Source organism: Thalassophryne amazonica, chromosome 6, assembly GCF_902500255.1.
Source record: "Thalassophryne amazonica chromosome 6, fThaAma1.1, whole genome shotgun sequence".
Classification (NCBI taxonomy): domain Eukaryota; kingdom Metazoa; phylum Chordata; class Actinopteri; order Batrachoidiformes; family Batrachoididae; genus Thalassophryne; species Thalassophryne amazonica.
Window position 1 is genome coordinate 91864813 of NC_047108.1, and position 23943 is coordinate 91888755.

The window sequence follows — 23943 nt, forward strand, 5'->3', positions numbered from 1 at the left end:
AGGAGGTGAGAACGCAGCCTGCAGGTTCTCTGCACAGAGAAGTCAGAGTCCACAGTTTGGCTGCAGACAGACTGTGCACTCTGACTTCTCTTCTACTTGTTGTTGTGCTGAGCTGCAGGGCTGAGCTTTGAGTTCTGTTATAGTTTCTTTCCTCCCTTGACCGTGAGAACCGTCCTTGAGCAAATGTGGAGATGTCTGGAGTTCTACTTGATGTTGACATGTCCTGTCTCAGGACTTATGTCCTTTTTTGTCCTTTTTTTTAACTGTGATGTGAGAGTTTGAGCAGAGAACAAGGAACTAATGCCTGCAGCCAGACTTTTTTTTTCTTTTAATTGTTCACATGTGCGTGCGTGAACGAACGTCCATGAGTGGACTAGAGATGTCTGGACTTTTTACTGGATATTTCTGGCAATCAGTCTGCATTTTTTTTCTGTGGTCTTTTTTTGTCAACGTGTAGTTTTTACTGCATTAAGTACACGGTATAAAAACAACCCTGTGTGATTTATACTGCGGGAACAATGGAACACAGCAGAAATCATAAATTGGCTTCGAGTCACGCTGGGTAACGCCTCTTTGCCCCGACTTGCGCTGGAACCATTTCCTTTCTGCGTCGAGCACAGGACGCCAAAAAATTAAACAGGTTTAATTTTTCGGTGCGTGACTTGCTTCCTTCTTTGCGCCCCTCGCGCTGTTGTGGTGCCGAGCTGCATCATCTCGGCACTGAGTTGCTTCCACGCGGCGTCGTCATAATGACGCACGGCGCAACTGGGAGCAACCGGGAGCACCCCCGGTGTGAAAGGGGCTTTAGCATTGTATCTTGTGTTGTTGCTGCTTCTTGCAGTAACTATGAATGGATCACTGCATATTAAGGGCCATGTGATAAAAGCTATTTCAGACATTCTGTGTTTCCAACCAACTTCCTCATAAAAGGTTTTCATAATATTTAAGTCTTAAATTGAACATATAGTGCAGCAGATACAGTTGTGCTCAAACGTTTACATACCCTGGCAGAATTTTTGCTTTTTTAGTCATTTTTAATAGAATATGAATGACAACACAAAAACTTTTTTTTCACTCATGGTTAGTGGGTGAAGCCATTTATTATCAAACAACTGTGTTTCGTCTTTTTAAATCAAAATGACAAGAGAACTACCCAAATGACCCTGATCAAAAGTTTACATACCCCTGTTCTTAACACTGTGTGTTGGCCCCTTTAACATCAAGACAGCTTGGAGTCTTTTGTGGTCATTGTGGACGAGACTCTCTGATGGTAAAGCTGCCACTGAATATGTGTCAGACGTTATTTACATCAATTACAAAGAAATAAAAACAATATGGCACTCTACGGTAAATTTGCATGGAGTAAACAGTTCTCAAAAACTGAGTGATTGTGCAAGAAGCAGAAGAGTGAGGAAAGCCACCAAGACACCCAGACAACCCAGAAGAAGCTATAGGCTCATGTGGCTGTGATTGGAGAAATTATGCACCGTGCGAAGGGCTTTTACCTGAAACGTTACCTTTGTTTTTCTGTTCAATAAAACTTTTTTCTGACTGAGAGCGCCATGGCTGTGCAGATCATTTTTGATTTTCTCATGGTGATATGCTGTTGATCCTGCACGCCTCTTCAGATGCTTGGGATATGCGTGTCTTCATCGTATTATCTTCACCCAACCACTAATCATGGGAGAAAAAAAAGGTTTTTGTGTTGTCATTCATATTCTGTTAAAAATGGCCAAAAAAGCAAAAATTCTGCCAGGGTATGTAAACTTTTGAGCACAACTGTAACTGAAACAATCCTTCAAATGGTGTAACAAGCACCAAATTCGGCACAAACACTCCTTAGACATAACTCTTTTGAAAAGAAAAAACTGACTGGCCACTTGAATTTTCAGTAGGTGGCCAGGTAGGGGTCAACTAAAGAATTACTCAGGGGTCAAAATTTAAAAATACTCCAATCATATACCACATTATTTTTCTTTCCATAAAGATTCCAAAAAGGGATAGTTTGGATTATCTAATACCAGTGGTGGGCACAGATAACCAAAAAATTAACTTCGATAACAGATAATCAGATAACTGAAAAGTTATCTTTGATAAAGATAAAATGATAAACCACCCAAAAATGTATCGGAAGTTACAGATAACCGATAACCGATAAATTCCAATATTGTCTCTGGTACATTTGCAACTACTAATAAACTGAATTTGAGTTTTAACGCCACAATAGCTTCTACTAGAATTAAAAATGACAACAGACCCGAACAATGAGGCCACACTTTTGTCTTTGAACATCCTGCCCCTGCTGGAAGTTCTTGTTTACTACACAGCTTCCAGCACAGAGGCACCCTGAGAGCAGCCATAAAGCCCAGCTCTCTGCCAATCACAACGCTCCAGTCAGGCGGAGGTCACACGAGTTACACAAGTTCTTGTGCCAAATATACTCCTGATGTTTTTGTTACCCATGAAAACGCACTGTCATCGCATGTCCGGGAACTACTTTTTGCGCAGGAATTCATCAAGCACCTGCAGCTGTAGGCACATACTAACACAGAATATATCTAAACTGTATATCGTTGTTCGGCCACAAAGAGAGCGTCCACTGCCTGAGCTAGTGGCGCACGTGAGAGTGTGCCTCAGGCTGGCTGCAGAAAGGATCACAGGCTGGCGGCAGACTTGATCACAGGCTGCGTTCGATCTTATACCCGCTGTCAAGTCATGTCATCATGAATGTTTCATTTTGATTTTGTTTAAATCATCAAGGTCGCCGTTTGCTTCATTTTTCTTTTGTTAGTTTCAGTTTTGTTTTGTTCTTTTATGAGCTCCGGACTCGCAGGCTTTTCAGTGATGGGAGAAGTGCTCATTCGTCCACTTTTTCTCGATGATTTGTGACGTTGTGACTTTTTTCCCTTCATTCAGATATCTCCGTGTGCTATGTGAGCGGGCCCTAAGTCTCCAGGACATTACCCCATAACGTGATAACTAAGCATGACAAATTCTTGAATTTGATTTGAATTTTGAGCTGAGGTAGCAAACAGGATGCTGAACTACAATTCTGAAGGTCTGAATTTTGCACAGCCCTGGTGGTAATATTGAGTTAAAATGTAAATGAGGGACTCTCATTGATATCTCAACCTTTTATTTAGAGAGTAAAGCAGGATTCCTGGAGAAAACAGTGAAATTCTGTGGCTCTGTCCTCATCCAACCTCATTCCCCAAAGGTTCAATTAGAACCTATCAGCTGTCTTTACACAAAATCTGGGGGATCTGTGACACATAACCACTTAAAAACTTGATCCTAGGAACAATCTTTAAATAATTCTAGCGATGGTAAGACAGGGCAGAGTTGTGTGTGATGAAGTATCCGTTTTTGTGAAAATATCTTGAGTGTAGCAAACTGAACTGAAAGTTCACTGCACCTTTAATAGCGACAATTTCCATTTGCCAAGTGCGGATGAAGAATTAATTTTTATCATATGCTGTTTGTTCCCACTTCAGCTCCTCACCGCTGATCCGAGAAATCGTCCAGTTGCGTCGGACGCTGCTGGGGACGTTGGGCAGCTCAAAGACAAAGGGTCCGGCATTGGGGTCGGTGTCAGCGTCAGCAGCGGTGATGTTGACACCGTTGACATTCCTGTTCATCCGTTCGCAGATCTGAGACTCCTTGGGGATGAGCGCTGGGGGGTTGTCGTTAATATCTATCAGATAGATCTGCAACGTGCCGGTGCCACTGGCTGCAGGAGAGCCTAGGAGCAGGAGAAAAAAAAAGGGGGGGGCAAGAAAACAGCATGACCGGAGGAAAAGATGTCAAGAGGAGATGTGCACATTGAAAGAGACCACTGAGAGGGAAGAAGGACGAGATTCAGAAGGAGGGGAAGTGAGTAACGGAAGAGAATAAAAAGTGAGACAAAGGAGGAGAAAGGAACTTTGTGGTGATGTGACAGTCTGCTGAAGAATTTCTACTCTTGATCAAAACGCTTGTGACAGCTGAGCGCTGTAGCTCCTCTTTTACCCTCTCGCCTAAATTAAAGCCTTCAAAGCTGATCCACAGACAAAACGCTGTCCGCCAAATCACCAAGAGAGGACTGAGGTACAATAATGATGACTGTAATACAATCAAACAAGGCCACGTCTGTGTCTATTTACAGAACGCCCATGAAAGACATCTCGCCCAATGAGTCTGTACATCTGCCTGCAATATCAACACTGTGTTTGTAAAAGCTGATAGAGTTCATTTTCATTCTGGCGGGTGCACACTCCTTCCAACGTAATCACATTCAAACACTTGAAAATGCCCACGCCGCATGTTTGTGTCCTTACGTGTCAAAAGAATATCTCTGCTGCATCATTTAGAAAAATAAATGCTCAATGCAAAGATATTCCAGCAACCTTGAAATAATTCACACTTTGAAGTGACTAAAAAGTTCTTATTCGCTAAGAAATGTGAAAGCCGGTGTCGAGAGGAAAAAGGCTCCAATTAATTACAGTTATCAAGGACAACATACGTGAATTAATATTCTGCGAGGCAAAATGTGGCATATTTATTCAAAAGGCTGGATTTCCTCTGCATTCCCTGGGTAGGTTGATTTTAAAAGGAAGTGGAGATCTTGTGAGAGTTCGGCAAAACCTGCAGTCATTGTGCCACGTTTAATTCTTTGCCAGTTTTAAAAGAAACGCCTCATCACCATTATACACACTTTCCATTCAGCTGTTTTGGTTTGCATACCCAGTGCTCACATAGTCTACAAATAATGAATGTTTTGAGTTCAGTGGTATGAATATTTCATGGGGTGAAAAATGGAATGTTACATTCAACGAGGTGAAGCATTCGTTCCATTGAAAGAATGAAAAAAAAAATCATTATTTGTTTTATATAATGGCGGAAACAGATCCTTTAGTGCAGCAGATAAAAGAATATTTAGAGCAGAATCCTGAAAATGGTGATACAAGCATCAAATTCGGCACAAATACTCCTTTGACATTTCTCTTTTGAAAAAACTGATTGGTTACTTGAATTTTCAATCGGCAGTCAGGTAGGGGTCAATTAAAGAATTACCAGGGGTCAAAATTAAAAGATGCTCCAATCATATTGAAAACTACACCACATTATTTGCATGATCATAAAGATTCCAAAAAGGTATAGTTTGGACTATCTGTGACTGAATTCTGTGAAGTTATGGGATAAAAACAGCAAGACTGGTGACAAAGGTCAGTTTCAGTTTGTACAGGCGTCAAAAGTTAAAGTTGCTCCAATTCTGGTAAAACATGATGCAAATTATTTGTTGAGCTAATAGTGTTTTAAAAAGGAATAGTTTGGAACATGTATCATGCACCACATTTGACCAAAATTGGAGCAACTTTGAGAGCCCCTTCACACATAGTGCGAATTTGGTTTATTTGCGCTTAAAGTGCGCATGACGCAGGAATCGTATGCAAAATGTGGAAAATCGTAGCTGCCTCGTACACCTGTTGCTACAACTATTTGTGCACACCAGCGACTGAAAGACAAAGTGTGTGATGTGCGAGCCCATCGATCCCTCTCGCGGAAGGTGTCGGCCAAATTCCAGGTGACACACACGAACATCTAACACAGCTCTTTTGGCACTTAGAAAATGTGTGGCCATTCGCACTATTAACATGACAACAGTCAGCAGACAATCACTGTTGAGCTGGCAGTGAAATTTGTCTAAGTGCTCCACGACTGTGAAGCTGCACATGTGGTGTGCCAGAGTGTCGGTTCTCCACACAACACATGTGTGTGTTTCACACGTTTCCCCCTGCAGCCCCCCAACACATGTGTACGTGTGCCCCCCCCCACAGGCAAGGCATCTGTCATCTGATCCCAGAGTGTCATCTTGGTCTGTGCGCTGACAGCTGTTGAGACATCTCTGGTTCTGGACATCAGAGCTGCAGCACATTTCCTGTGTATTGACGGACATGCGCGTGTTTGCTTGTGTGGAAAAACATAAAAACAGACCGTCAGTTCGTTTGGACACACAGCAGGTGATCTGAATATCACATCTGACAGGACACGCATGTCAGGTCATGAGGCTGTGAGCGGTGTGCCCTAGGATCAGGACAAACCAACAGTGCGTCAAATACGCCACTTTCAGTCACGTATCAGCAGACATACGCCATACCAAATGCTGATTGGTCAGTTATCACAGCGCTTTTTTTTTCTTTTTTTAGAAAATATGTTTATCTGCTTGTTGATTTTAGCCATTTCACGCTCCTGTTACAAGACAGTGATTGTAGCACAGTGGTAAAGTTTCTGTCTGGTAATCAGAGAGTGTGGGTTCAAATCCGTGAGTGCCTTTTTTAAAATTTAACCAGGGTTATTTAACCGCAGGGTTCTGTATTGCGTGCCCTTTTATGTATTATTTATATCATCCCAGTGATATTCACTAATTATACAGACAGACACCATCGCATGCATGAACAGTCGCACCGGCATCGTGCACGCCTGCCCACTAGCGCGATGTTTTGTGGTGCAATCATATGAGCTCTACCGCCGTGAGTCACCCTGAGTTGTACGTATTCACACTATGTGTGGAGGGGCCGTAACTTTTGACCACTGTACAAACTGAAATTCACCATTGTCACCTTCTTGCTGTTTTTACCCCATAACATTCAGTCATAGATAGTCCAAACTATACCTTTTTGGAATCTTTATGATCAGACAAATAATGTGGTGTAATTTTCAATTGGATTGGAGCATTTTTAAATTTTGACCCCTTCAATTGACCCCTCCCTGGCTACCGATTGAAAATTCAAGTGGCCAGTCGGTTTTTTTCAAAAGAATAATGTCTAAGGTGTATTTGTGCTAATTTGGTACTTGTATCACCATTTGATGGATTGTTACCTACTGCACTACTTGTCATTTGATTAATTTATAAACAACAGAAAAGGGACTTACATTTTGGTGTTTGTCACTGGTGCTTTGACGTCAACAGTCCAACACGAACTTTTAAAAGAAGTCCAAAATTGTAAAAAAAAAAAAAAAAAAAAAAAAGTCCAAAATTGTTCTGTCAACTTGCAAAAAACAGTTCTTACAGTGTAGTCCATGATGCCGTGCACTGACTTCATTTACACAGTGTCATCTGCTTTCCTCACTCCAACGACAAATCACGTCAGAAATTTGTTCAGCTTTTCATCCTAACTTCTTCCTCTTCATCCTAACAGCTCTTCATGCCTCCAGACGGCTTACAGCTTGGTGGATATGTTTTTTGTGTTAGAAGAATGTGCACCATCAATTAGCTCCTTCAAATCATCGTCCGTCAGTAAAACAAAGTCTGCCATATTTAGCTAAATGCTGGCCCCACTAGTGGGCGGTGGTCACAGTGTGCAATGGTACAAAACGTATGGAACCAAATTTGCATGGTAAATGGAACCAAATTTGCATGGTAAATGGAACCAAATTTGCATGCTAAATGCAACGCAACAGAAATGGGATGAAAAATCCATGTCACGTGACATACAAAGCACCAATCAAATGCCAAGGATCCACTCAGCCACTCAGTTTATATGCACTCCTGGTTTTCGTCACACGTTAGTCAAGAAAGACTGGCATGTGTTAACCACCTGCATCACAGGCATGGCCTGCACTCCCGGCTTCTGGAAGTGATAATTTGCAAGTCACATGCACTCCTCACGCACTGAACACGCACTGAACATGCACCGATCACGCGTGTGCTGATGGCGCCATATTCCCTACACCTCATGCAAGTCAGATGTGCAGCCTGTTCTTGACAAGTAGTACGCCCATACTCATTCCCAAACATTCACCTGGATTCCTGAAGCACAGCCGTGAGCTACCATCCCCACCTCACTCACAACCTGTCACTGTTTTGTTTGAGTCATTTGGTACAGTGGTTCTCAAACTGTTCTCCGTTCTCAGAGCCGAGTCAGCCTCCCCTTTCTGTTAAACCAGTTCAGTTTTACTCATTTGTCAATAACTCAGGTGACACTTGGACTTTATTAATGTTACTCATCATGTTTGTGACATCAGAGTGAATGTGAGGCATTATTGTAAAGCGCTTTGAGCATATGATGTAGATGGAAAAGCGCTATATAAATGCAGTCCATTTACTCATGGCGGTTTGTGAATCCAAACCCTTCACACTGAGCACAGACCTTTGCACTCATTCTATGTGCTCAGTGTGAAGGGTTTGGATGTCTCAGACCCTGGATGGCATCCCCCCAGGCAGACTACTGGGCCATTGTCACCTTGCATTGCCACATTATCATCCATCTGCTGCAGTAAGGAGAAATGTGGACACCCACTTGACCTTCTACAGGCATCCTCAACCATTGTACGGCACGGTTCTAGCTAGCGCAAACTTGTGTTACGGCCCGTTATGCTATAATTTTGGACCGTTACGCTTATTTTGGACCGTTACAATTTTCAATACAGTGTCTGTAATGAACCGTTTCTGCAGCGCGACTCCAGTTTGAAGCGTGAATCGAAGCAATGCTTCGATTCAATGGCTCGTGGCTCTTTGATTCGCTGCTCTTTAGAAGCGGTAAGTCCGCTTCTTAACCCCTCTGAAAGCGATTAAAATATCATGAGTCACTTTTGTGTGGATTAAAGTCACTAACTGGGACTCTTGTCTTGTTGCAGTCGAGAAATGAGAATTGTCCTCCGTTTTGTCACAGCTTCAAATGCTGCGCGGCTCTTTGCTGAGACAGAGTCCGCTCGGAATTAATAAAAAATGAATCGCCGCTTTAAATAAAATGACACCTCTTACAAACGTTGCAATACAGACAAGAAACTAAAATCAACTAAAATGTTTTTTCCTCCCAAAATGAGACATCCTGCATTCTTTATTTACCTATGAGCTGCAAGAGCTCAGCTCATAGGTATGGAAAGACATTCATGCCAATAATAATGTCTGAAAGGAAATGCTTTTGACAAAAACTAACAGATTTTATTTCTGTTTATGTCCAGAGTTTAAGGATCCAGTAACCAATTTCATATTTATTTACTTTTAAGACTCAATAAAATGTTGTTCAATTTCAATTTAATCAGCTTATAAAGCACCAAATTACAACAAATGCCGTCTCAAGGTGCCTCACACAGAACAATTCAACATAAAAAATTTAAATAAATAAATAAAAATAAAAATAATAAAATACCTAATTAAAACAGAAGTAAAAGAATAAAACATAACAAATAAAAAACTACTCATAAGAAAGAGAATAAAAATAGGTTTTATGTCTTGACTTAAAAATGTCCACGGACTCCGACTGCCTCACTGAGGGCCATGTACTGGCTAACCCAGAATGAGATTGCCCACTCAACAAAGTCCCCCAGCCTTCTGGACATGATGAAGGGACTTAGGCTGGCGTACCTGGCTTTTCCCCTTTGGGTACCCCTAGAATGGCCAATTTTTAGCTTGAATTTTCAAAAGCTTCCCCCCTTCTGCACCATCCCCCCTTGGTCACTTTGCTCCCTCAACATTACCACTATGCTAAAATTTTATCCTGGCTAGAACCCTGCTACCGTATCATGTCCAGAGAAATACACCACACAGCCAACATGTCTTAGCTAGCATTCCCTCACAATACAAGTGATACTCCTTATCTTACTCTCCTTAAGTATAGCAGCTGTTCATTTGGCACAAAACCATTACAGTGGTACCCAAAGATACTCTGAAGATCCCTTGTACCAAAAACATCTAGTCATCACCTTAGATCACTGATTAGCATCCACGTCTCACAACTACACAATTTGACAGGAAGCAACAGGAACCTCTTCATTCTCCTACAAATGCTGGTGGACACCTGAAACATCCATTCTCTCTACACCTTTTCACCAGAATACTAGGTGCAAAGAATACAGAGGAAGATAGAGGAGCCAAACAGAGAAACTGATGACTGTGCATGTGCGTTATGAAATTGTGAATAAAGTGATCCCTTAGCACTATAAAGCTCAAAGCTGTTTATTGAGTGTGTGTCAGGGGATGATGACCCTTAGCTGGCTCCAATTTCAAGTCATTTCCCTGCCATGCCCCACTGGCTGAGCCATTGGATGAAATCGAGCAACCCCGGGGCCCATCGCTGGGATGAGATAAGGACGATGTAATTTACAAAGATTTATGCAAAGCTGACACATCTGCCAATTAAACATGGCAACAGAGCAAGACGTCTGCCACAAGAAGACGAAAAGAAATGAAGACTTAGGGACAGTAAGTGAGCCTGCAGATAGCTGAGCTCTGTCCAACTAAAAATAAAAATAATGCACTCTGTAGGTTTATCAAGAGTTGACTGATCAATGTGACACTGAGCTTCAGAAGATGCATCACTGTCAAAAGCAGACTATCTAGATCAGGTTAAGATCAAATTTAAGGTCTCTAGCGCAAGGTTAGAGAAGGGTTTTTGGCCCCCTACAGTTTTAGTAACAAGGTAGTGGTTCCTTTTTTTTCTCCAATCAAAACAATAGTTCAAATATTCATATTTCAGTGTAAATTAAAGGTGTCTCCCCCCTCTCCCGCTTAGGGATGGGTATCGGTTCTTTTCAGGTATCTTTAAGAAATTATTTGATCCATTGACATCAAAAGCCTTTTTGCTTAATGATTCCCTTATCGGTCCTTCAGAGTGGCCGTTCTTTTTGGGGGTGTTTGTCAGGAAAATTATCATTTATCTATCAACTGTTTCTGCAGCACGGCTTTGCTTTGAACTTCGAATCAATGAAGCAGTGCTTCGATCTGCTGCTTTGTTGGTTCTTTGTTTTATTTCACTTTATCTTATATTTTCTCTGCTAAAACCCAAAAGAGCATATGTCTGTGAGTAATATTTACCTTTTTTTAATCTTAAACTGACCTGTTATGGGCTTCTGAAACAGTTGATAGATATAGTTTATAACTTAAAAATGGGACTGATGCTAATGCGTTAGCATGTCTATGGCGCTTTCAATGTTAAGGGCCTTTCACACTGCAAGCGCCAGCCCGATGTGTCAACGCCTCCCAACGCGTCAGGATGTCAGACGCTTTGCTTCGGAAGTGGCAAGGGGGGGCGGAGATTGCTACATCACTCTCTGGCTGTTTCCACAACATGAAAAAAGTTCAACAATCGCCATCTTGAATTTGCGTCACCTGAACCACAAAAAAGCTTTAAAAAACAGCAGAACGATTCTCCCATTACCCTGCTGGGAGAAGCTTTTTTCAGCTACTTTTCGGAGTGACGCTGACCGAGGGAGGACTGACGACTTGGTGGGCCTTCAGGCATCATCACTGGGCAGAGTGAGGGAGGCAGGCGGGGGGATGGAGCAAACCCACTCAGTCCGAAATCTCCCACTTTTTGGATATATGCGAAGTCCCAGTTTGCCCACCGGATTTTAGTTTTGCAGCTTTATCAAGGTGAGAATAATATAAAAATAAAACATGATGTTTACTGCACTGCTGTGAAGGTTTAATGACTGGCTAACATTAGCTTAGCCTTTTAGCACAGTTGATCTGAGTGAAAGCTTTAATTTGTAAATGGTTCATTTATTTATTTATTTATTTATTTATTTTAACCAAATAAAGCTATAGCTTTTTTCGGGAGACCATAAACGCTCAACTTTAAATAACTTTGTTTTTTTTTCAGGCGTTTTTTTCTGTAGTTTTTTCTGCAGTGTTTCTTTATATTTTAAGAAATATTTTTTATTTGTCCCAATCAGGAGCATTTGCTGTGCAGACAACCTAAATACACATGTGCTTCAAAAACTTCCATGAAGTCTGCTTTTCAAAATAGGAGAAAAGTGTCTTCAACAACAACACCAGAGGTCAAAGCTGCAGAAGAGACCTTCATCTGGTCCTGAGAAGCCAGCATATCATCACCTGCTTCTAAATAAAAGGCTCTTTAAACAGCAACTATTTTATTATTTTTTAAAAAGCTGTTTCATTTTATATTTTAACAATAAATGAACGGATCATTAAAAATGTCCATGAAATCAAAGTCAAAAGACATTTGCACAGGTGGAAGCTCTCCCTTATTGTGCACAGTTTTAAAACATTCACAATCACTAGTCAAATTCATATTTTAGAAATTATTCTGTCCTGATTTATTTATTTATTTATTTATATTTATATAGCGCCAAATCACAACAAACAGTTGCCCCAAGGTGCTTTATATTGTAAGGCAAGGCCATACAATAATTACGGAAAAACCCCAAAAGGTCAAAACGACCCCCTGTGAGCAAGCACTTGGCGACAGTGGGAAGGAAAAACTCCCTTTTAACAGGAAGAAACCTCCAGCAGAACCAGGCTCAGGCTGATCACAACATTAAAGGCAATCACAAATTTTGATGAAATTACAAGTTGAAATGACTCAATTAAAAAAAATTCATCATGAGGTTTATGTCACAGAAATCCTACTTTACAATCACACTGCAGTCATTGTTAAATTATTTCCTGTTGCATTTATAATAAACAGTTGTATTTATTTACAGTGTGTTTTTCTGGTTGAAATGAGATATAAGTAATCTACCAGACTTAAAAAATGTACAAATTTCCATGTTATTTTATTTGTCTAAAAATAAATGTCCAAGGTTACAGGTGGTTTTAATTTACAGATGAAAGGTTTCTAAAGAACCTTTTATGTATTTATTTAGCTATTTTAATTACAAGTGTTCTAAACTTTTTTTTTTAACAGTAATCAGAAATTTTGAGGTAAAAAACAAAACATTTGCAAGGATTTTTCTTCAGAAAACTGCTCTATAAATAAGAAGTCCTGTGTCACATTTCTGTTTTGTATAGATCGGTGGTTTCTGCACTGCTCTGTTTTGTAGAGATCAGTGGTTTCTTTCGTGTTTTGGCCCGATGCGTCGTTTTTATTGGACAGCATGAAGCTACGTCACAGCTCAGAGAGGTGAAAGTTGGATTGGGTTTGACTTCGACCGTGTCAGCCTGCCAACTAGCGGCAATGCGCGCTCTAGTCAGAAGTGTCAGTTTAGCTCGGCTTTCGATGCAATGCTTCTGACGCCTCTAAAAAGCAATGCGTCTCATTGAAAATAATGATTTTTAGACCGATTCCTGACACCTGATGCTTCTGAGGCGTCCGGTGTGAAAGGCCCTTAAAAGTTAGCATGAAGCTGTTCGCATCTCAGCACATTTGTGTGCATTTGTTTTCTGTGTAATAATTAATGGCTCAGTGTTTGTTGTTGTAAAAGAGTCAAATGTATTGCAAATTGTAATTTTTTAAATTTATTTTTATTTATATATTAATGAAAATAATAATAGCCACAACAACAGCAACAACAGCAATAATAACTAATAATGCTACAATACAATTTTAGAGAAAGAGATGAAAAGAACATGGTAAAACAAAACACAACAGAAAAGATAAAACCAACTAACATTGAACATGAATAAATAAATAAATATAGAAATAAATAACTGTTTCCTGTGAACACCTCGTGACGCTTATGCCTCCACTTCATCCCTGTTTTATTTAAGTTTGTTTCGGTCAAACCATATTTTAAATTTGTTAATTTCGTCAGTGATTTCCTCCAGAACTATCTGCCAAGATAGAAAACTGCTGCATCCTAGTAAAAGCAGAGTACTACTGAAATGAATCTGGAAATGAATAAGGAAAGTTGTTTTTTTTTCTCACCAAAATGGGTGCTGCACTCACTGTAGGTTATTGTCTGGAATAGTCCCAAATTGCATTTCAGAGCTTCTAGAATTCAAATATTTTCATGCGGGTGGTGTTGTGGGGTAATTTTGGGTTTCAGCTTTTTTGTTTTTCAACACTTAAGTCAATCGTGAGTAACTTTTGTACAGATTAAAGTCACCAACTGGGACTCCTGTCTTGTTGCAAGAAAGAAACAAGAATCGTCCTCCGTTCTGTTCACACAGCTCCAAACGCTGCTCGGCTCTCTGTCGAGTCAAGTTAGAATGATAGAGTCCAGTCGGAATTAATAACTTCAACCCAAAACACCGTTTAAATCAAATGATACCTCTTTCCAAACGTTGTAATACAAACAAACTGCAGTCAATCCCTCCCAAAATGAAACGTCCTGCACTGACGTGCAGTAGTCGGTTGAGCTCAGCTCAGAGGTATGGAGAGACATTCATGCCAAAATGTCTGAAAGGAAATGCTTTTGACAAAAACTACAGATTTTATTTATTTTTATTTATGTCCAGAGATCAAGGATCCAGTGACCAATTTCAGATGTTGTTGACATAGAAAACATGTAAAGCCGACTTTTAGTACACAGAAAATTCACAAGAGGTATCGATAAGGGATTCGATAACGACATCGATATCAATAAAATCTTATCAATACCCATCCCTACTCCCGCTCAAAAAGTTTGTGAAAGAAGCTTCTTATTGATCAAGTACTAAATTTCTTTGCAGGTGTGTCAATGTACTGGCCATGTAGTGACAACACAAAGACTGTTGCTGATGAGCACTTAAGAATGTGATGATTGTCAGCATTTAATACAACCCCAATTCCATTGAAGTTGGGACATTGTGTAAAATGTAAATGAAAACAGACTACAATGATTTGCAAATCCTCTTCAACCTATATTCAACTGAATACACCACAAAGACAAGATATTTAATGTTCATACTGATAAACTTTATTGTTTTTGTGCAAATATTTGCTCATTTTGAAATGGATGACTGCAACACATTTCAAAAAAGCTGGGACAGTGGTATGTTTACCACTGTGTTACATCGCCTTTCCTTCTAACAACACTCAATAAGCGTTTGGGAACTGAGGACTCTAATTGTTGAAGCTTTGTAGGTGGAATTCTGTCCCATTCTTGCTTGATGTATGACTTCAGTTGTTCAACAGTCCGGGGTCTCGGTTGTCATATTTTGTGCTTCATAATGCGCCACACATTTTCAATGGGTGACAGGTCTGGACTGCAGGCCGGCCAGTCTAGTACCCGCACTCTTTTACTACAAAGCCACGCTGTTGTAACACGTTCAGAATGTGGCTTGGCATTGTCTTGCTGAAATAAGCAGGGACGTCCCTGAAAAAGACATTGCTTGGATGGCAGCATGTGTTGCTCCAAAACTTGGACGTAGCTTTCAGCATTGATGGTGGCTTTTGAATTTTGCACTGGTAACAGTCTGGATGGTCTTTTTCCTCTTTTGTCCAGAGGACACGACATCCATGATTTCCAAAAACAATTTGAAATGTGGACTCATCAGATCACAGCACAATTTTCCACTTTGTGTCTGTCCATTTCAAATGAGCTCGGGCCCAGAGAAGGCGGTGGCGTTTCTGGATGTTGTTGATGTATGGCTTTCACTTTGCATGGTAGAGTTTTAAATTGCACTTGTAGATGTAGCGATGAACTGTGTTAACTGACAATGATTTTCTGAAGTGTTCCTGAGCCCACGCAGTAAGATTCTTTACACAATGATGTCGATATTTAATGCAGTGCCACCTGAGGGATCGAAGGTCACAGGCATTCAGTGTTGGTTTTCGGCATTGCCACTTACGTGTAGAAAGTTCTCCAGATTCTCTGAATCTTCTGATTATATTGACTGTAGATGATGGAATCCCCAAATTCCTTGCAATTAAATGTTGAGAAACATTATTAAACTGTTGGACTATGTTTTCACGCAGTTGTTCACAAAGTGGTGATCCTCACCCCATCTTTGCTTGTGAACGGCTGAGACTTTTTGGGATGTTCCTTTATACCCAATCATGGCACTGTTTCCAATTAAGTGTTGTTTGAGCATTCATCAACTTTCCCAGTCTTTTGTTGCCCCGTCCCAACTTTTTTGAAATGTGTTGCAGGCATCCATTTCAAAATAAGCAAATATTTGCACAAAACAAAAAGGTTTATCAGTTTGAACATTAAATATCTTGTCTTTGTGGTGTATTCAGTTGAATATAGGTTGAAGAGGATTTGCAAATCATTGTATTCTGTTTTTATTTACATTTTACACAACAAACACACTTTATTGGAATTGGGGTTGTACCATACTCATTGAGAAAGGGTTTTTGAGTGAGTTTCGGTGAACCACTACTTATGCCAGTCATTGAACATTCAAGAAAACTTTATCTCCGAGAGGCAGTTCAGGTCCTATAGAGCAGTAAGAAGAGTAGTAAAAACAATACACTGTCAAGGCAGGACAGTTGAACACAATTTATTTTTTTTTCATTCTTTTCATTTCTTTCTGTCATTGTTACATTGGAGCTTTTGACAAATGACAGGCATTGTTAAAGAAAATACTGACAACAGTGCATCCAGAAAGCATTCACAGTGCTTCACTTTTTCCACATTTTATGTTACAGCCTTATTCCAAAATGAATGATTTTTTCCCCTCAATATTCTGCACACAATACCCCATAATGACAATGTGAAAAAAGTTTTTTTTTTATTTTTTGCAAATATATATATATTTCTGTGTAGGCTCTCAGTTGTCCAGGTGGTTTCCATAGTAGAGAAGCTTGAATCTTCGACTGGACTGTATTGCTTGATGCGAGGACGTTTCGCTTCAAATCGCAGGCTTCCTCAGCTAAAATTCTTGCTCTGGTGGTCTGACTTCTGTCTTGACTCTTGTAGAGAAGAATAATCAAGAAGTCACAAAAGCTGGAGTTTTAAACCTAACCAGACCCCTCCTACCGAGAGGCAGACTGCTATGGGCTGGTGACTAAACAATAGCTCTAATTAGCACCTATTGTGCTCTAGTTAGCACCCTCCTAATGACAGGGCAGCTGTCCCTCTCCTGATGGCTCCCTTGACGACTCTGCTGATGACGTGAATGACTCATTACCATGAACAAAAGACTGAAACTGCTTTGACCTGAGTACCCTATTGTAAACAGGGGACAAAGCGTGTCTCAGACACCCTCCCCGGTTAAGGCTGGGTTTCAAATGTTTCACAAAGAATGCCTCCTTGACCCCTCTCTCAAACCATTTCTTCTCTCTGGCTAATATTAGTTAATTAATTAAGTATTAATTATTAATATTGGTAATATTAATATTATTAATATTAATTATTAATCTTGGTTCCAAACCAACAAAATTAATGCCTCACAGATGTGAAGAAATCATGAAAAACTGTGGTTATGGCAACTAAATACTAATTTAGTGATTCAGAGGATTGCTAAAAAAGCAGTTTGAACATAATAGTTCTGAGTTTGTTGCGTCAACAGCAGAAGCTACTATTATTGTGAACACCCCCTTTTCTACTTTTTTTTTTTACTAATAGCCCAATTTCATAGCCTTAAGAGTGTGCATATCATGAATGCTTGGTCTTGTTGGATTTGTGAGAATCTACTGAATCTACTGGTACCTTGTTTCCCATGAAACAATAAGAAATATACTCAAAACCTGGATTTATCTTTTTAGTCACATAGCACTGCTATTATTCTGAACACTACTGTATATATATATATGAGGTCTGTTAGAAAAGTATCCGACCTTTTTATTTTTTTCAAAAACGTGATGGATTTGAATCACGTGTGCTTGCATGAGCCAACCTTGAACCTTCGTGCGCATGCGTGAATTTTTTCATGCCTGTCAATTGCATCATTTGCTTGTAAGCAGCCTTTGTGTGAGGATGGGTGTAGTCTCTCGTCGTTTTTTCTTTGCAAGGAAATTGCGGAACGACTGGAGCAGCGCGACTGCATCAAATTTTGCCAGAAACTGGGCAACAGCCAGGTGGAAACCATTCAGATTATTCAGACGGCTTTCAGTGACGATGCTATGGGCATCACACAGATTAAGGAGTGGTACAACCGGTTTAAAGACGGCCGCACAATGGTGGAGAGCGAGCTGTGCTCCGGGCGGCCATCAACATCCTGAAACGACCAGATCATTTCCAAAGTGAACGCTGTGGTGATGTGGGACCGTTGTGTGACTATCCGAGAAATTGCGGAAGAGGTGGACATCAGCACTTTTTCAGCACATTCCACTGTGACAGAAGATTTTGCTATGAAAAGAGTTGCCGCGAAATTTATGCCGATGGCTTGGGCACGAAGCTGATGGTGGAACAAAAGTGCCACTGTGTTGAAGTCTCACAGGACATGTTGTGACATGCTCACCTCTTCCACAATTTCTCAGATAGTCACACGACTGAAAAGCCACCGAAAGCCGTCTGAATAATCTGAATGGAAATTTTCATCATTGAATGCAACCTCATCTTAACTCATTACTATTTTCTTATCCACCACCTGGTAACAGCATTATACTAATTCAAGGCATTTATGGGGCATAAAAAAAAAACAAAAAACAAAAAAACATATATATATATATATATATATATATATATATACGAGGTTTATTAGAAAACTAACCGGCAGTTTTATTAAAAAAAAAACGATATGGATTTGAATTATATGAGATTACACCAGACATGCTTGAACCCTCGTGCGCATGCGTGAGTTTTTTCACGTGTCGGTGACGTCATCCTCCTGTGGGCAGGCTTTGAGTGAGCACTGAGACGCTGCTGGAGACGGCGTGCTTTGCTTTATCAAACTTTTTTCAGGACCTGTGAGGGATATCCGAGTGGACACTATTCGAGAAATTCAGCTGGTTCTCGGTGAAAAGTTTAACGGCTGATGAGAGATTGTGGAGTTTCTTTCGCTTTAAGGACAGCTCACAAAGCGGATCGACTCGGCGCGGCACGGTCGGAGGTGAAAACATCCTAATTTAAGGCTCTGTTCACCCAGGTCGTCGTCAGAGAACAGAGAAGTTTCAGAAGAAGTAGGCATGAGGAGTTTATGCGGACATTCCACTGTTAAAGGAGATTTTGTAATGAAAGAACGTGCGGGCAAATTCGCCGAGTCGGTTCCGTGACGACGCCGCAAATCCGTCTGCGCCACAGGAAAAACACCTCCGTGTTGAAAACCATTTGTAAAATTCAGGCGGCTTTTGATGGCTTTCAACAAGTGAGTATCTGAGAAATTGTTTAACAGCTGGGCATGTTCCAAGTTGTCCGTTAAGGGTTCCAATGGAGGTGTTTTTCCTGTTGCGACTCCCCGCTGTCTGGTCCGGCCCGATATGCGAATCGGCCTGCACGTTCTTTCATTACAAAATCTCCTTTAACAGTGGAATGTGTTGTGAAAGTGTTGGAACACGGACCCACAACAGGGGGCGCAATGAACGGACAATGGAGAAAGTAAATAACAAGTTTTACTGTCGTGAAAGTGCACAACCAATACAACAATTGACAATTTGGGTTTACACCGAATTCCACTGGTGTCGTGTGGGCAGGCTCGAAGGTAGGAGACGTCCGTCCAAGTCGAGCCGGAACCACCCAGATTTCCCCTGCCACCGAACCCTGGAAATACCGGAACCGCCAAGTCCCGAATTCCCAGGTGGCCACTGCCTCCGCTCATCGGATCCGGTACTGCTGGCAAGAGAACAAACACACAGGTGTGGATGCGGCTGCACCCAGTACACAGAGAGGGAAGAAGCTGACTCCACCTCACGTCAATACTGCAGAAAGGTGAGTACTTATCTTTTAGTAGTCAGCTGTTCTGCAAAACTCAGAGAGACAATATAATGTAGCAGAGAATCATTACCTCTAACGTAAGGCGATATCTTGGCACTGAGGTGGAGACGCCGTCCTCCTGATATACCTCTGTGCTGAGTGGAACAGCTGTGTCTGGTGATGGGTGACAGCTGTCACCCAGGCTACTCCCATAAGGCGGCAGCGCCCTCTGGTGCCTGGAGCCCGCACTCCAGGCAGGGCGCCCTCTGGTGGTGGTGGGCCAGCAGTACCTCCTCTTCAGCGGCCCACACAACAGGATGTCCGCATAAACTCTTCATGCCGACCTCTTCTGAAACTTCTCTGTTCTCTGACGACGACCTGGGTGAACAGAGCCTGAAATGTGGAAGTTTTCAGCTTAAAACAGCGAGACGACGCTGCCTCGGAGCGCAGATCGCCATCAGGCGCCGTGGGCCGTCCTTAAAGCGACACTTACAGACCAAAATCTCTCATCAGCTGTTAAAATTTTTACCGAAAACCAGCTGAATTTATCGAATGGTGTCCACTCAGTTGTGCCTTACAGTTTTTGAAAAAATTTTGATCAAACAAAGCAGCAGTCTCTGAGCCATTCCTAAACAATGAAAAAATTGACGAGAGGGTGGGCCACTCCTCACTCAAAGACGGCCCACAGGCGAATGACGTAACCGACAGGCGTGAAAAAACTCTCGCATGCCCACGAGGGTTCAAGCATGTCTGATGTAATCACACGTGTTTCAAATCCATATGGTTTTTGAAAAAAAATAATAATAATAATAATTTCTAATAGACCTCGTATATATATATATATATATATATATATATATATATATATATATATATATATATATATATATATATATATATATATATATATATATATATAGTGAGGAAAATAAGTATTTGAACACCCTGCAGTTTTGCAAGTTCTCCCACTTAGAAATCATGGAGGGGTCTGAAATTTGTCCACTGTGAGAGACATAATCTAAAAAAAAAAAAAAAAAAATCCGGAAATCACAATTGATTTTTTAAAATCGCAGGGTGTTCAAATACTTATTTTCCTCACTGTATATATAATGTTATCTAATTGGTAAATGATTAGCCCCATTAAATTTGTTGTGTGGGCCGCTGAAGAGGAGGTACTGCTGGCCCACCACCACCAGAGGGCGCCCTGCCTGGAGTGCGGGCTCCAGGCACCAGAGGGCGCTGCCGCCTCACAGGAGCAGCCGGGGTGACAGCTGTCACTTATCACCTACGACAGCTGTCACCAATCATCTGATCTGCAGTGGTATATCAGCAAGACGACATCTCCACCTCTTTGCCGAGATATCGCTCTACCTAGGAGGTACAGTACTCAGCCGACTGTGTTGTCTTTTTGACATTAACACTTTGTTACTTTTGTGCGTTGAATAGCAGACATTTCTTCCGACGAGAGGTGGAGGTGGTTTTCCCGCCATACGTGTTGCTGGGTGCAAACGCACCCATATTTAACTGTTTTTGTTCCTCGCCAGCAGTACCAGATCCGACACGCGGAGGCAGTGGCCACCTGGGAGTTCGGGACTTGGCGGCTCCAGTATTCCCGGGGTTCGGTGGCGGAGGAAATCGTGTGGTTCCGGTTCTGCTTTGGACAGACGTCTCTTATCTTCGAGCCTGCCCACGTGACACATTTTGTGAATTGACTTCTTTGTCTATTATTGTAATCTGTTGTGTTTGTTGTGCTTATTCACAACAGTAAAGTGTTGTTATTTGACTTCCTCCATTGTCCGTTCATTTGCGCCCCCTGTTGTGGGTCCGTGTTCCTACACTTTCACAACAAAATTAGCAACTACCATACTGTTCCAAATATAAGATGACATATAAGACTGCATATAAGACAACCCCATTTTTTCAGAAAAAACAGCAACCCCACAATCTTATATTTGGAAGAATATTATCAGTTATCAAGTTGTTCACCAATGAATATGGCTTTATACACCCTGAAGAAAACCATACACCCTGAGGCCGAAACCCGCGAAGTTGTCAGCATTATTTTTTACAATTATTATAGATGTTTTAAGGCTGTAAAACCCCTCACTACACACTTTATACACTTTTCTCAAACAGGCATTAACATTTTCTCACTTTTCTCTCCTGTGTAAACACTCAAAGTTCAAACCTTAGTAGAAAAAAATAGAACATTTTCCTGTAATAATTATGATGGCTTTTAGAACTAATGAATTTAATTTTAACGATCAACCTACGAGGTTGGACACGTAAGAAATTATTAATAGTGACTCACCAGTATTTCACAGTTCCTCTGACCGCGCCTCTTCCTCATGGCGCCGCTCTGCTGTCCGAACTGGCTGATTACTCGGGTGGTATGAAAAATATTACCCGTCTGCGAAAAGGGTGTATTGTTATTTATTCTTTAGTGTTTTATCCAATCATATTGGCGTATCATTTATAGGTATATGATAAGGTACTTAATCCAGGCTGTACATTGTTTCATCTATTTTTTCCTGTCGGTCAGAGTTCATTCATTCCTGTTCCATTATTTTGTTGTCGCTATTACAAATATGGTTAAGTAACAGCAGTTCTGAAAACCAATGTCACTGTAAAAAAGTGCCGATCACGTTTTTTGTGGAAAAAAAAGTCATTAAAAACATAATACAATATAAGTAACAACTTTCACAGATTGTAACATACTACAGTATAAGCAGTCTCACACAAGTACAAGCAGCACATGTTCAAGCTGCAAAATAAACACGTGCACAGGTTCACGCTTGCACCCACACAGAGGCCTTCCCATTCCATTGGTTTGCTAATCCCAGTTATGTATGGGGGACATGTGGAAGCAGCTTGCCACAGCTGATAGGAGAATTATGTGGGTTTTAGCCAGCTAAATAAATAATTAAGTTTGTGTAAATTTCTCAGAAGGATTTGTCTTAACTCTTTTTTTGATGGTGACTCAGAGATGCAAAGCTTAGTAAAAAAAGAACTCGCAACAAGCCTGCCATATGGGGGTTTTTTTTTTGAAGAAGAAGAACACACAAACACGAGAACAACTGCAGAGGTGTTTTGAAAGGAAAAACACCTCTGAGGGGTTTGTGGTCATCAGATTTTGTCAGATAACTGACAAGTATGTAATGCTTGTTACATCATGCCAGCACCACTTCTCTATGTCCTACCCCACAATACATACCCCAAATCAATAGTAATAATAATAATAATAATAATAACAATCACAGTAAGTTCTGGGAGTGCCCTGTGGTAGACTGACGTCTTGTCCAGGGTGTACCCCGCCTCATGCCCTGTGACTGCTGGGATAGGCTCCAGCCCCCCGTGACCCTTGATTGGAGTAAGCAGGTATAGAAATTTAATGGATAGATTTCTAGGAGCAGGTTGTTCTATGGTCGTATGTTACACATTAATATGTTAAATTGTATAATTTTATGCAGGGTCTACAGGCACGATCACAATTATGATACATTAGTCAAACATGCAAACGGTCGTAAAACACAGACAGGAAAACAAAGAGGAAATGAAATGTTTTGATGTCACAAGAGGTCCACTTGATATAAACCTTTGTACAAAGTCAAAGTTGAGATTGTAAGATACCTGTAAAAAGCTTATTAAGTCATGAAGTCCATGAAAAGAAATGTTTATGATGCAGATACCTTTGCAGGAAAACAAAATACATACTATCAAAGCCCAATACCAAAGTTCTTGCCTTAGGTAACTAATTAGCATAGAGGAATCACCAATACCCTGATGAATTGGAGATTATTCTCCTGCAAAGGTGTTTACCTTGTTTAGTTTAACACTCCCACTGCTTTCACAGATATAGCCGAGTCCAGAAAGCCTGGATCAATTACTCTGTTCAGACAGCTAGTTTAAATTGGATATATTGCATATCTGACTCAACCCTGATGTTACTGATTGATTGCTCACATTATATATAGCAAGTGACCAGATCTCGTCTGTGTGTTCATATGGCAATCCTCATTTTTGGTCTTATCCACATCATTTGCTGGAGTAATGACATAGTGCAAAGGAGGAAATGGGAGCATAGTGGAAATCCCAATCTCTTTCCGGAGCAGTACAAGACCCACTCATACCATGTGTCTGAAGCACAAGAATGTATCTGTATAACATTAAGCCTGAAACACACTGTAACCGTCATGTCAGACAGGCGCTACACACACAGATGCAGTAGCTGAAGGGAAATGTGGCTTCCCTGCTTGGACTTTTCACATCATTTGTCTTTAACAATGACTTTTAGTACACACGCTGTATCTTCTGTGAGCAGTTTTGGCTGTGATTTTACAGGTTATATTGGGCTTTTGTGTGTTTGTGCGTGTGTGTGTGCATATGGCTGTAGCGTCAAAAGTCAAAGCTGTAACAAAAAGGCACCAGGAATCTGATTTTAGCTTTCAAAATAAAACATATTTGCAAAAGTGTAATTTGGATCCCTTTTCAAACCACCTAAAAATGAGGCTTGAAATGGATATGTAAAAAAAAAAAAAAGATTTCATGCAGTTTTTCACT

The 23943-nt window shown here is 40.8% G+C and overlaps 1 protein-coding gene across 1 annotated transcript in view; it reads right to left on the reverse strand.

Annotated features, from left to right (window-relative positions):
- LOC117512653 (cadherin-4-like) overlaps window positions 1-23943 on the reverse strand; it is a 990586-nt gene that overhangs the window by 12971 nt on the left and 953672 nt on the right. The window contains 1 exon segment of the mRNA XM_034172806.1: window positions 3503-3742. Coding sequence (XP_034028697.1) covers window positions 3503-3742 — 240 coding nt within the window.